The sequence below is a fragment of the Apis cerana genome, linkage group LG7, assembly GCF_029169275.1.
Source record: "Apis cerana isolate GH-2021 linkage group LG7, AcerK_1.0, whole genome shotgun sequence".
NCBI lineage: Eukaryota > Metazoa > Arthropoda > Insecta > Hymenoptera > Apidae > Apis > Apis cerana.
Window position 1 is genome coordinate 3,511,825 of NC_083858.1, and position 15,676 is coordinate 3,527,500.

The 15,676-nt window shown below is 20.5% G+C and overlaps 2 protein-coding genes across 3 annotated transcripts in view; one reads left to right on the forward strand and one right to left on the reverse strand.

Moving 5' to 3' along the window:
* The first annotated feature begins 71 nt into the window (after positions 1-71).
* The window catches only part of LOC108001056 (COMM domain-containing protein 4), a 20,782-nt gene continuing 5,177 nt past the window's right edge, over positions 72-15,676 (forward strand). Inside the window, exons 1-3 of one of the 2 annotated variants that reach the window (XM_062077697.1) lie at positions 72-2,268; positions 15,518-15,569; positions 15,670-15,676. The exon at positions 15,670-15,676 is cut by the window's right edge and continues 65 nt beyond it. In XM_062077697.1, coding sequence (XP_061933681.1) covers positions 15,567-15,569; positions 15,670-15,676 — 10 coding nt within the window. In that variant the 5' untranslated portion in view covers positions 72-2,268; positions 15,518-15,566. Of the gene's footprint in view, positions 2,269-6,962; positions 7,152-15,517; positions 15,570-15,669 lie in introns of those variants that run through there. The other variant, XM_062077698.1, reaches the window with a different exon arrangement.
* Positions 2,415-8,569, reverse strand: LOC107998428 (uncharacterized). Its single transcript, XM_017057693.3, has 6 exons — positions 8,422-8,569; positions 4,183-4,416; positions 3,927-3,976; positions 3,477-3,828; positions 2,969-3,164; positions 2,415-2,849 (listed from the first exon to the last, which is right to left on the reverse strand). Exons 1-6 carry the CDS (start codon positions 8,444-8,446, stop codon positions 2,762-2,764), a joined length of 945 nt encoding a protein of 314 aa, XP_016913182.2. The 5' UTR covers positions 8,447-8,569; the 3' UTR covers positions 2,415-2,761.

The following is a 15,676-nucleotide window of genomic DNA, read 5'->3' on the forward strand; positions in this document are numbered from 1 at the left end:
GTATTATTAACTTGGTTAATATCTCTATTCCCATCCCCAAAACAAACTCGAAATAATATTTAGAGATAGATTTTTCTGTCGACATTTCCTTATTTCAGATACCTATATAATTAGAGGTGATACCATTGATGACAACAATGGCAGCACAACAACAATAATTATTGCGTAGTTTTCTTGTTTAAATGTGTATTAAACTTTATGCTGCTTGGTAGATGTAAGAATAGAAAAAGTGATCCCTATCAGCGAGTTCCTTGTTATTTGTTATTGCGAATTGTGAACATTATGAAAGATATTTTGATTTTATATATTTTCTCGAATTTTAACAGAATATTTGTCAATCACGAACATACAACATATCTCTATTTAATATGTGTTAAAAAAAATATAAGACAAAACTTTTTTTAATAATTTATTTTTATCATTGTTGTTGTATAACATTTCTTTCTTTGTACAATATTTCATTTCTTTTTTTTTTCCATACTACATATGGAAGTACTATGTCAACTTATAAATTATTTAAAACATATAGACATATTCTTTTGTGTAAATATATAAACATAAATATAAAAATAGATAAAAATTATATTATTATATTTTTTTTAAATATTAAATAAATTTAGCCATTTACAACATATACAGTATGTCGAGTACAATTTTGAAAGAAAATGGAATTATATGGAATAAATAGCCAATGATTACTTTTGTTTATAAATAAATATAATAAATCGTAATAAAAACAAATAAAGTAAAATCGCAACTGTTAATATATTAATGCTTCATAAATAAAAGAACATATTAAATTTATAATTAAATATATTTTACAAAGTTGCGATTATACAATACAGTATTTTTATACATTCCATACTTTATGCTATTAATATTTTTTGATATATTTCTCAATATTCACATTATATTTTATATTTATTTGCAAATAGTTTAGAAAATATATAATATACCGTTTTTAATATTAATCATTAAAGACTTTCTATGTTTCAAAGATTTATCTATGTTTGTAATTTGTAAATGTGAAATGAATCTCTGGCAATTTAAGAAAAAGAAATAAAAGTTCTTTAATTTATCTGTTTATTTTAAAGCGTACAATATTATAATTGCTACAATAATTATTCAAATTTTAAGTATTTATTAACATATCAAAGAATGATGAAAAAGATACATATGTTATTTATTTTTCATCAAATAAAATTATATCTATGTATCTATGTATATATATAAAAATAAATGTATATAAATAAAAGCAACAAATTGTATTAATAATTTATAATTAATAATTTTATCCATTCATTCTTTAAAATAGTAAAGAATTCCATATTGACAAATTATTGGAAAATCTTAATTCATCGACCATTTCATATAGATTGTATCAATTTTATATATATATATATGTATTTATTATATACTATATATTATTTATTATATATTGTATACAAAATTAAATTATTTAAAAATATTCTTTCCATTCTTATCAACTTTTTTTTATTAAATATCCATTTTTATTTCCTTATTTTCATTTAAAAAGTTAAATAATAAGTTTATTTCTTAATGTAGAAAAATAAATAATAGAAATATAGAATATAGAAATAATAGAAATATAATAGAAATAAATCAAATTAAATAAGTTTATTTTTTAACGTAGAAAGATAAACAGAAATACATATGATAATGTGATATAAACTACAAGTATTAAAAAATACTTCTTTTTTGTAATGCTATATGAAAATACTCTTAAAAAATTTTATATTATAAATGTTTTTAATGTTTTATTTTTTTATCTTTTCTTTTTCATTTTTTTTTTTAATTCATATTTATATTTTAATTCATTCTCTTTTATTATTTCTTTTATATTAAATTAAACCAAAAATAAACAAAAATAAAAAGAAAACAAGATTTTTATAAAAATTAATTGTCATTCATTAAATATATGAAATTAAAAATTAATTTTAAACGAGTTAATTTCGAACATATTTTAGGTTATGAAATTATTAAAATATTTGTTATATTAATATACTATTAAGAAATATTACCTTTAATAATATTAATAAAAAATTATTCATCCATTTTAAAACATAAAGAATTTTGTTTAATTTAACATTAATTAGCAATCACATCATGATAGAATACAAAATTGTGCCTAAATATTATATTTTCCTACAGTTGGCTAGCTTGCACTGTCCTCTTATCATACGCAAGTCGAAAGTAAAATATTTCTAACCTCGATTCGTGGATGTCATTCATAAATTTTCACTGTGGGTAAGTTATGTTAACATATGATAAATAAAACAAAGATAAATATATTTTTAACAAAAATATTTTATATATTATTTATACATATTAGTTTCAAATTATACAGAAGAAAGTGATAGAAAAAATAAATACATATGCAATTCGTAAGAAAATTTTGATTAACCATGTATTTATTTATTTTTATACATATTTATATATATATTTTATACATATATCTCACTTCACATATTTTGCATTCAAAAATTGTCCGTTTTAAGTAATAAAGAAATTTATTATATAATCTCAATCTCTTTCATGATAGATTAAATGAACATATTCTAAAATTTTTATAAAATATAAAAAAATCAAATTATTTAAAAAATTTTTATCATTTTAGATTTATTCGATTATATAAAATAATGAGTTTTCAATTATTTATATTCACTCAAAAGAAAACAAATTTTTGTCACTTTTTAAAAAGTATACAGGCACTGTGAAGTATCCATTTCTAAAAATATTTTTATATTTCAAAATTTCTTTTTCCACCCCAAGGATTGAATTTTGTTTTTTTGCGTTGTTCGGCTTTTTTCTCGGGTGTTGATAATGGCCTACAATGATAAGTAAAGTTATATTTGATAAAAATTAAAAAAAAATGAATTAAGAATAAGAGTATAAATAAATAATCATCGAGATTAGAAAGTCTAAATTACAAATCAATTTTTCTTACCAATTCTTGGTAATTTCATCTTCTATCGTGTATTTTCCTTCACTTATTCTATTAGATAAACGCAAAGGTATCGAATAAAGAAAAGGATTGCGTTTCCCAATTGAATTTTTATACACAGTAGATAACAAATTTTTCATTTGAACCGCAAGATTTTCTTCATCAATTTTTCCGCTATTTCTTTCCACAATAAATCCATCTTTAAAAATTAAATATTAATATATTTAAATTAGAAAATCTCTAATTAATTTCTTTTTTTTTTCAAAAATTTATTTTATATTTATTATTTGAATTTTTAATAAGAATAACCGATACATAATAAGATTTCATTTTGATTCTCGACTTGATTTGCATAATGTAATATTTTAAATATTGTATAAAATTGAATCATAATGATTACAATGAAATTTTGAATTTCAATACTGTATAATCTTTTGAAACAGTTATTTAGTATAAAATAATATTATTTAAAATAAATTATTTGAATAAACTATCTTAGCCTGTAATTTACCTTCGATAACATTCAAATTGCGTAAATTATTAGGATTCTTCGAGAATATTAAAAATGATTCTCGATTGTTCGATTTTTCTGTTCTTTTTCCACCCCAACTGTTAAAAGGTATCCAGTGGAATTTTTTAGTATTTGCTGTTTGTTTAAATTCATTCAAAGATACATCGTTCATAATTTTTGTTCGTTTAGTTTGTGAATCAATATCTAATTGAGCACATCTTTTTCCTCGTTTTCCGCCCCATCTATCAAATACTCCACGTCTACGATTAGAGACGTTCGGTTTATAATTCAATCTTTTGTTTTCCCAATAATAAAGCCAAGGATTTTTTTCTTGTGAAACTTTTTTAAACCTCTTTGGATAAGAAAAAATTGTTGTTGTTAAAAATTTAATAAAAATTTAAAAGATAAATATAATAAATATAATTTAATTCTATTCGATAAGCAACTTACTTTATCTTCTGTAGGTAAATCAAGCCACATTTCTATAATTTCTCCATTTTCTGAAAAAATTTTTACATTTTCAATTCAATTTACAATTCATCTATACAATTCATCTAAATTTACATGTATCATATTATTTAATATGTATAAATTATGTTATAAATTAATATAATTAATATATATAATATAATATAAAAAAAGAGAAAGGAAAAAAATAAATTTTTTAAAAAATCGAAATTATAATAAAATAGGAGTTATATTTCACCCGTTAAAAAAATATTTGGATCAATTTCTTTTCCACTTCTCCTTTCTTTAAACGATTCCTTCTTCCATGTTTTCCATGTATCTTTCGAAAGTCTTCCGGTATGAATCTCAGTTGTTATATCGTTATTTTCATTCCCCAGTCCTATTACATCTGCTACAGTAGAATCGTCATTATTTGTACTGGCAACAATTGCGCATATCAAAAAAGAAACCATAGAAAGAAGCAGCCACATATCTGTAAAATAAATTAGAATTGAAAAGTAAATGTTTAAATAATTTCTGTATATTTAAATATATATATATTGAATTTATTTTACATTTATGATAATTTGTTTAAAAATTATATGTATAAGTGCATAAATGTATATATAACAATGTATAAAAGTATATACTGCAATATATGCATGCACATATTTAATATTTATAAAATTTTTTATATTTTTTTTATAAAATATATCATATTATATAATTCAATACCTAATTTTAATCATGAAATCCATAGACAACTTCATAACTTGAATTAGATAATTTTTTATGTAATTAAAAAGAACATTTATGTATAGCAATATACAAGAATGTACAATAAATCTAAAAAGTATCAAATAAAAATAGAACATGCTTAAATTCAATTGAATGTATTTCATACTCAAATTCCATTTTTTTAGTTAAAAAATTGGTAAAAAAGTTGTATTTATATAAAAATTTGTAGTCTATATTGTAAATATTTGTTAAATAAGAATTTTTCTTTAACTCTATTTTGCTATAATAACTTATAATATAGTACTCATACATATGCATTTTAATTTGGATTTGATTATTATTAAGTATGCATAACTATGTTAAAAATAAATTGCTATAAAATATATTGTTTTCATGTAATAAATCGATATATTTAACTATTTATTATTAATAATAATCACATAATTTTATTCGTATAATGAATTCATCAAATGATTGTATTTCTTTTCTAAAATTAAAATATATATGAAACATATTTCTATGAATTTTATTGGAAAATTAAATTGTTTTTCATAAGAACTCGGAAGAAAAGAAAAGCGGAAAAAAGAAAAAGAAATAGTAATATAGAAAAGTAACATAAATACTAAGTACTATATTACTATATTATGTGTAATATGAGAATATAAATCTTTTATGGAGGAGTACAATTTATTTATACAAATTGGCTAAAAATAATCTGCTAATTGTTTCCTCTTATTATGTGTTTGTAGATAGATTATGTGTGTTGTTCTATCTAACTTGACCATCTTATCTCTCTTATTTTTTTATGATAGAACTGTCGAAGGGAAATATTGTTTAATTCAAAGAGACAAATATTATAACAATCAAAAAATATATAATAGCTGAATATACAGTTAATAACATTAACAATATGTATATGTATATTATAAAAATTAAAATTATATATATATATATATATGGAATCATTAAGAAATTATAAATATTATGTTTTTTCATTATATTCTTTTCCATAATAAATAAAAGTTTAAATTATTTCTTTTGTATGTAATTTATATTAAACCAATTTAATTTATTCTTATAAATTTCATATTTATACTACAGTAGAAATTTATATCTCAAAAAGTACAATATTTTTAAAAAATTTCATATTGTTTGATTAAAAATTTTTTATCAGAAATAGTGACAAAAATTCATAGCTGCAAAAAACTAAAAAAAATTGGATATGTAATATAAATAATGAAATATTATGTTATCAAAATTAATGTAAAGAAAAATTTATTTTAATAAATTCAAAAATCAAAATGTTATCTTGCAACTTCAATATATGTCAAAATTTTACTTCATCTTCTACTTCACATATAGGGAAAACTAATTTTTCTCTCATGATTCAATAATATATTATTATTTGAATATTAATTAATATTAATAAATTTATTTTTTATAATCTTTCATCTGATATATGTTATTAAGATAAATTATGCATATGAATACATTTTTTTTTATTTATTACAATTAGTCATAAAAATTCATTGCGATTCATTCGAATTTGATGATTGTGAGAAATTTATTTTTATATAAAATATAAATATACAGTGATACCATTATTTTTGTAAAATGCTAGAACAGAAAAAAATTAAAATGATTTTAATATGTAACGAGATAAAACCACGTAAATCTGTCTCGAGTATCTAAAAGATACCTTAAAAATAATTATTTTCGTCGAACTTCTAATTGTTTAATCGAATGATTTCTCAAAACAAATAAAGAAGAAAAAATAATCAAAGTTTTTTATTGGAGAAATTTACAGAAATTATTGTATTGAGTACACTAAGTAATAATTTTGTTATAAGTATTAGATGAAAAGTTTCTATAACAATGAATCGTAATACAGATATTATTCGATGATCAATATGTTAATCAAATTTCATCTATTTTCTTTTTTAAAAGCGATTAAATTATTAATTTGTGACAAAATTTATTTCGAAATATAAGAGAATATGTATTTATTAATATTAAATGAGATTATAATAATATTAAATTTAAATAATATTTAAAAAAAGAGATGAAGAATTATTTATTAATTATTCATAGTTTAACCATTCGTCATAGGTTTAACCTATTGACGATTCCCCTCTTCCCTTCTTCAGAAAAGTAGAAGAATGACGCTTTCCATATCTCTTTAAAGAAAAAAAAATTCGCCTACACAATATTTCTTCAATCGTTTCGTCGTTCACAATTATATTTCATATATTTTGTTTCACCCTATATGCATGCATAATGATTAATTTGTTCATAGTGGGAGAATCGGACTTAATTAGAGTGGGAGTCGTGCAACTCCTCGAGGAAAAATAGAGGTGCTAGTTAACCGAATGGCTCGCGGAGGGGAAGAAATTGGCCAGCCTTGATTTATGGAAATGAATTGAAATTGAAAGACAATATTTTGAGCACTTATTAAAAATAAATCTTCTCTTCATTAATCTTTTTATCATAGTAGGTATTTCATTATTTATAACAGATAAAAATTTTTTATGAATTTTTATATTCAAAATCACACGAAGGTCATAAAATTCATTTTGGCTTATTGAATTCATTTTGACCTTGAATATATAATTATGAAATATATATATATTATTAGTCCTACTTAAAGAAAATATCGATAACATTGAAATCTCAAAAAAAATTGTTAAACATTAACAGATTAATCCTTCTGTATCACTATTAACATTTACAACAAACACGAAATATTTTCATTAGATTTTGAGAACACAATTTCTAATATTTTATTTGGCACATCTTATAGAATAAATTTTAAAACAGAATATAATTATATAAATTTTTTTTTATATTATTTCGATTATATTTTTAAATAATTATAAAAATAATTTTAAATACAGCTTCATATTTGTTATATTTAAACCATAAAAGAAATATTGAAGGTGGAAGAAATATTTAATAAAAAAATATATTATATAGTATACGTATACATATACATAGCCGAATGATGCATCGTATATAAATATATATATATACATATATATGTATATATACCAAGAGGCGGAAGTAAAAACGCATTTTCGTCAGCATGCATGTTAAAATTACAAGTTAACGAACGCTTTCAAACCTCTCATCGAAGTACTTTTTTTTCACAAAACATATTTATGTTTGATATCTTATTGAAAAAGATTTTTTCTCTCAAAATATTTATTTTTAAGTTCGAATTTTTTCTCAGTAAATCTTTCTATGAAACACATCAATATTTCAATTATTGCTAAAATATTTTCTTTTCAATTTAATTTAATTTCTACATACTATTCCTATTATACAATTCCAAATAAAATTTCCATAGAAATATTTATTCTTTTATACGTAATACAATTCTTATTAATTTTACTTCACAAAACTATAATCTAACTATTTTTCAATTCATATTACACGATTAATAATAATTAATATAAATATATTTTTATTTTATTATTATAGTGCATAATATACAATAAAATATATAATATATACAAACTAATAATAAATTTTATAAAAATTGTTTCATTATCATTTTCCATGTTTAAAGTGTTAATTTTTAAAAAATTTTTTAATAAATTTATTTAAATAAAAATATTTTTCAATTACTATTGTTTAAATAAGTATATTATGCGCTTTTTGTTTATTTCATCTCATTGTTAGAGCTTATATTATTACATTGTTAAAAACAATCAATAAATTCATTTGATTCACAAAATATATGTTAATTAATTTTGTTTACCTTTTATATAGATACCGTATTTCATTGTTTTCACCGAGTTTCCAATGCAAAAACTAATTTTTCACTAAAAGAAAATGATGAAATTTAAAAAATCCAGACACTACCGTTTCCTCTGTTTTATGTAAATATATTATATGGTACGCGCGACACTTACTAACTCCGGAAAAATAAGATGTACAATGACTGGTAACGATACGCACCGCTCTTCTTATACTCACCACGTGGTTCAGCAGCGCACTCTCCGATTGCTTCGAAAGAACAACCCCCGATTTTTAACTATCATTCTCACTCTCGTTCCTAACTTTGCATTTCCTTATTTTCTTAACATTTTTATTTCTATTTTTAATTATATCGATGAATGTATATTTTTAAAATAAAAAAAGATTTATATATATCTACATTTCGTTATTTATATATCAATATTTCGCTCGAATTGGTTTTAATTAATAAAATAAATTTCAACTAATTTTTATTGCGAATAATTTATTTCTAATTTTGATTATTTACGATATACTACGAAAATATTGAAAGTATTTTAAAATAATAATTGTCATAAACAATTTTGAATTATTTTTCGATTCATAATGTAGTAAAATCTTTGTAATCTTTTGTTACTTGAAATAATAGAGAGATGAAAACATTTATATATAGTGCTTGTTTGTTAACATAATTAAAAAAAAATATTATAATTTTAATCAATGATAAGAATTTTTTAATTATTAATATAGAAAGAAAATTTTTTTGTTTTTTTTTATTGATAGAATTTTATGAGTGAGCTTTCAAATGTTGAATTTTTAATTTAGAATTTTAATGCGATATTCTTATTCTAATATTCAGATTTATAATTTCAGTTTTTTTATTATATTATTGCAGTATTGAATATATGAAAAATTTTCATGTAATAATACAATAAAAAATATTTAATCTTTAGTTTCATATACAATGTTTATTTTTAATATAATATAAATATATAAATATATAATAATAAAAATATATAAAATAAAATAATATATTATTAATATAAATTTTTATATTAATATTAATTTAAAATTAATATTTATTTGCTAAATATTTCATTTCAACGGATTAAAATTATTAAAAAATATATTAACAAAAATTAAATCATTAATAAAAAAGTGGATATTATATCATGCAAACAATTTCTTTCATCAAATATATAAGGGATTTCAAAATTAACTTCACTTTTTTAAATAGAATCCTAAAATTTTTAATATAATTGATTTATCTAGATATTTGCTATTAAAAATTATATCTATCCATATTGAAAAATCATTGATTTAAAAGATAAAATTTTGATTGAAATTTGAATTGCTATACTCATCCAGCTAGAAACGAAATATTCAATATAACTTGGTATACATCCATTACAAACACAAAAATTACTTCCAATCATCAATTTTGACAAATTTGCACAATCTTTATAATACATTATAAGAATATATAAGAATATTTTATTGAAATTTAAAATTGGAATCTTAATATTTGAAAATCACTCGTAAAATGTATTAGTAAGTAGGCAAAGACAGTTTTATTTTAAATTAATAATTAACAAACGGCAATTTTTTTAATTATGTTATTATTGCAACGAATGTGGTATGATCGATAAAATAAAGAAAGATCAGTATTGTTTAATTTGTGAAAATATAAAAAATTTATCTCTTTTCTATAGGATCGATTAAATATTCGATTCGATGGAAAGATGGAACACTGTTAAATTGTTCTCTTTCGTTTTATTTAAAATACCATGACATTTTAAGAATACAATGACAAAGTGAATAAATGAGAAGGGATAGAGGTAGCATATGTGCGTATCGGTTAAAAATGCGTTACTTTGTGCTCTCAAAAATTATGTCATAAATTCTTGCCCAGAATAATATGTAAATGGTTTAAATTTGATGGTGAATAGATAAATGGCAAAAATAAGAAAACAATCATTTTTTTAATTCTAATCTTATTAATTATATTAATTATTGATTATATCGGTGTCCATCATTTTCGATCGAAGTGCAAGAATTGGTAATTGAAGAAAAACACGTTATCAAAGTTTTATTTTTAATAAATTTATTCGAATTACAAGATCTTTTGCAACATTACCAATAATAATTCAAACAAATATAAATATTACATTTTAACATAAACAAAATGATTTGCATCTTCATAAAATGCAAAAAAATTAGATAAGCGTGTAAAATTATGATATTGAAGATTACTTTTTGTCATAGAAATAGCATTGTCTAAAGGAAAATAATTTGCTTAAAATCGTAGTTAAACGAAGAAAATGTTGAGCTATTAAGTTTTGTCAGTAGATTTATTCGATCGTTATATTTCTTCAGAACATTTAACATTTTTTTGTACGTAGGTGTACGTAAGTAACATTTCTTTGATAATTTTCTCGATGTACGTTGGAATCGTCATAATTTTATCGATATCTTAAAAATAATCGAAAATAAATTTAGAACAGATAATAATATAAAAGATATTTCTTTTTTAAGTCCTTTTAAAATTATTTTTCTATCTTTACTTTTTTTCATCATTTTTTGCCAATTTGAAATTATTTGCTATTCTTCGAGTCACTAACAACAACTAAGAATATTTGTTAACACTAACAATATTTGTTAACGATATTATATAAAATATTAATAATATTTTTTAATATTCTGATCTCGTGAAATAAAAAGAATCGATTTTTATGTGATTGCAATACGAATGATTCTCCGCATGAATCATTATTGATCTTAATTCATCTTAATTTCTTATATAAAATAGTTTTTCTATTTTATATTATATTTTCCAATTTATTTGGTTACGATAATTAAAATATACATCATTTCTTTTCAATTTGAAAATGTATTGAAAATTATCTCTTTTTTGAGTTCAAATGTCATACAAGTGCATCTTAATTTATAACAAATTTATATCTTAATATGGAATCTTTTAATCGTTAGATTTAAACATGAATATTTTAAACAATTATCTGATAGCTGTGACAACGATATCTGTTTGAAGTTGATTATTTCTTGTAACGAAAGATTTTAAAATATATATGACACTTCGAAATACATCTTCCACATCTTTTCATTAATATTATATACCATTTTCCAAAATGCATATCTTCATGATATTCTTCAGTTATGTTCTCTTAAAAAGTTTAAACATGGAGGAAACAAAAATTATATTTTATATCATTGCGAAATAAAAAAAAGTAAAATAGAAAGTGAAATTGTATCCTCTTGGGAGGATACAGTTTTCTATACATGCAAAGATTTTTTTTCTTTCATCTTCTTTTTTTTTTCTTTTTCATCTCAATCAGTATAATAATGAGTCGGACAAACTTTGAAAGTTTGCTTATTGAAATAAAAAAAAAAAAGAAATAATACCATAATACATTTATGAAGAAACAAGAAAAGAAATGAAAAGTTGCAATAAGTCTGCAAACATTTAACTGTACTTAATTGTTTAGAATATTTAATTTTTATAATGTAATAAATTTGTGTGATTACTTATAGAAATATTCTTCATCTTTGATTCGTCAATATTGTGAAAATTAGTTCAATACATCCTTTTTAAAAAATAATTTTAAATTAAAATATTTTTTAAAATATATATACATTCAATAAATTTATATTAAATAAATGACAATTATATAAAATATATATTTGAGAGAGAGAGAGAGAGAGAGAGAGAGAGAGAGAGAGAGAGAGAGAGAGAGAGAGACAGAGAGAGAGAGAGAGAGAGAGAGAGAGAGAGAGAGAGAGAATACATATAATAATACATATTCGTGAGATATTTGGAAAATTCTAAGCCAAAAAAATGCAAAAGTTATTATGCAAAAACATCAGTTGAGGTTTATTTATCAAATTAGCAATTAGCAATAAGCAATTAAAATTTGTTTTTATTATTAAATGAAGCAAGATGGAAAAAGAGACAATATGATGAAGATAGAGCTGTCTTGTTTCATGACTAATTATAAAATTCATGAAATAGCTTTATCATTATCTTGTTTCATTGCATTTCTTCATTGCATTTCTAATGCTTCAATTATTTTTAATTTAACAGATAATTCTCAACCAATTTTTGTACATCAACTTTTATATATTTCGTGCTTATTTGTTTTTTGATCTGCGAAAAAGAATTGATGTTCTAAAAGTGTTCTATAAATATATTAACAGTCTTCGTATATATAGAATTTATGGAAAAAAAAAAAGAATATCAATTTTAACGAATTTTGAGTTTAACATTTTTCTATTTATGCTTTTTATTACTTATATTACATTGCAAATTAAAATTTTTCTTGTGCTTTATCTACGAAATTGAAGTGTAGGACAAAAAAAATATAGGATTTCAAAGAAAAATAGTGGAAGAAAGATGTTTCAATCCTCATCGATAGTGTTTGACGGTTATTATTTACGTTGAATACAATATTTTTAGTAACACAAAAAACATTTTATTTAAAATGAATTTTTGTTTTCTAAAAAATATTAAAAATTAATTTTCATTTCTTTTTCATACTTTCATACACTGTGATATGTACATATAATATATAACTTTCATTCAAAAACAATTAATTAGTCAAAATCGAAATGTGCGGCAAAAATTTTTACAAATATATTATTTAACTATTTCCAAGAATTTTTGATTAATATTGAATTAATAATTATATGCACTTTAATAATTATGGCACTTTATAATCTATTGATTAAAATTCCAAGAAATTTAAATGAAAATATGAATCCATTTAAGAATAAAAAGCATATAACCAATAATATTGATAATTTTATAATATTTTCAATTTATTTCAATTTTCTCGAAATTGCATTCTATTAATTGCATACTATTAATAATATTTATTGTCAATACTTATCGATGTTGACATTGATTGCGAATATCATTGATTGCGTGCGAACTTTTAACTCTTATAATAAATAACCAATGTTTTCGATATAATTGAATTTTTAATCTGAGTAATTTTCTAATAATAAAATTTTAAATTTGAAATAAATCAAAATAAAAAAATATTAATTATATAAATATTAATATTTATATTAAATATTGATTATTTTAATCAGTATTATTTTAAATTTTGATCAGTTTATAACATTATAAAATTTGAAAAAAAATTTTAACGATTAAATATCTTTTTATTAATATTATTGATTTAGATATAATAATTAAATAACTGATTAATATTAAATGATGATTTTTTATTTTTTATTTTCTATACATTACAAATTTTTCATTTTTATTATATGAATTAGCAATTTTTATTTATTAAATTTTAATAATTTCTTTTTTTTTTATCGAGATCTCTTAGTGATGACTGATCAAGTCTAACCTAATATCTAACAAAAAAATTTAAAGCGATTAATATTGTATGATTTCTTTCTATTTTATATAGTTAAATAGATATTGTATTCACTATAATTTTCAAACACATAATTTTCATAATAATTTTATTTTTACTTTTTTTTTTTTAATTTTATTTTTTACTTTCTCAAAGTAATATTCAGTATGTAAGAAATACTCAAATATATTCAGACTCTAAAAATTCTATCCAAAAAATAAATTTGAATCTCTTATACTATACGTAAGATTTCGTGTTAAACAGCTATATCTACAACTGCACCAGATATTTCGACATAATACTACAAGTCGAACGCGAAGAATGAATTTCAAAAGACTTTCTTCGGTATATATAGTATTTCATAATGTATCATACAAATGATTTCTCATAAAAAATGAATTATAATCGAGAGATTAGAAAAAATTGTATAGGGAATTTACCTTATCATAAATATAATTCATGTCAATTTGCCGGACTAACCTCAACGCAAACATTTTATCAGTGTACAGTGTTTTCTTTCGTGTTCTCGTTCGTTGCTCGAAAACTTCCTGTCATCAAGGGAAATGTATTTCAGCTGCTTGTTATAAACGAAAATATCTCGTAACTTCTCATAAACCTGTTGCTTCATATTTTCGTTTTATCGAACGATTTATGTGCTAGGAATATGTATGATGCTTATATTGGTTTGAAGTAAAACTTGTCGATTATAAAAATATATCAATGTTAGAATATATCATTTATTTGTCATATCGACAAGATATTATCGAAGATATTATAGAATACATTGCTATATAATACGTGAAATAGTTGAATCATTACAAATTTTTGATTCATGTATTATTATTTTATTGAACTTTATATATTATTTTTCATATCTTTTTTAACTGGAAATCATAGTCAAAAGTTATTATTCCTTGCATAACATTCAAAGAAATGCAAATTCAGAAAGGGTTGAATATATCCACGTTATTTCTGCACGATGAAAGATATAGTCGTAAAAACGTTATGATGTGAAAAAGAATGTATATTCGTGTTTAATACAATAATACGTTATGCAACTAAGTCACGTAAGAATAAAAGTTAAAAATACAATTATATTTAATATTTGTTTCGATAATATCTGGACTAAATATGAAAAAGTAAAAAATTAATTTTTTTTTACTTGCTTAAGAAATAGAATGTTTATAATGAATAAATTCAATTAAATATTACAGGTTTTTTATAAATTCAATTCATTTATATAATGAAAATAACAAATATATATATATATATATATATATGAAATATAATTATGTTTGATGTTATTTATTTTAATAATATTTCTAAATAATAAAAAAATAGAAAATAGAATTTTTATAATGAATAAATTTAAATAATTTACAATCTTTTTCATAAAATAATTTATAATGGAAATAAAAAAAAAAATAAATAAATAAAATAAGATAAAAATTTTATTTGAATAATTATTTAATTGAAAATTTGTTTTATTTTTTATTCTTAAAAGTGATTGATAATTTCTTATATTTATATTGCTTTTAAATCTGTTACCATTCTTTTATTTATATTTATTACAAATATATTTATTCCCATTTTTATCTCTGTTATCAATCATTCACAAGTTCCAGTATTCATTTTATTCGTTTAGTTATTTTCACATTGAAGTCTCATTATCTTGATTTTCTCTGTTTTAACCAATAATTAGTATTTAAATATTGATCTATTTTTGTTTTTCAGATTAACAATTCGTATAATCTCTATTGAATAAGAAAAAAATCTATAAAACATGGTAAGATAATTCTTTTTTAAATTATATAGTAACAGAAAATTTTTTTCTTGAAAATTCACGTGTAATCTGTTAAAAAAATGTTTCTTTTATTTGTTTGCAGAAATTTA

What these genes read in the sequence shown, in the direction of transcription:
- LOC107998428 (XM_017057693.3), bottom strand. Translation starts at nt 8,446, where the DNA reads ATGAAATACGGTATCTATATAAAAG. An exon ending in ATTTACCTACAGAAGATAAA is followed by an intron (nt 3,829 to 3,926) that starts GTAAGTTGCTTA and finishes TCTTATCCAAAG; the next exon opens with AGGTTTAAAAAAGTTTCACA. An exon ending in CAATTTGAATGTTATCGAAG is followed by an intron (nt 3,165 to 3,476) that starts GTAAATTACAGG and finishes TAATTTTTAAAG; the next exon opens with ATGGATTTATTGTGGAAAGA.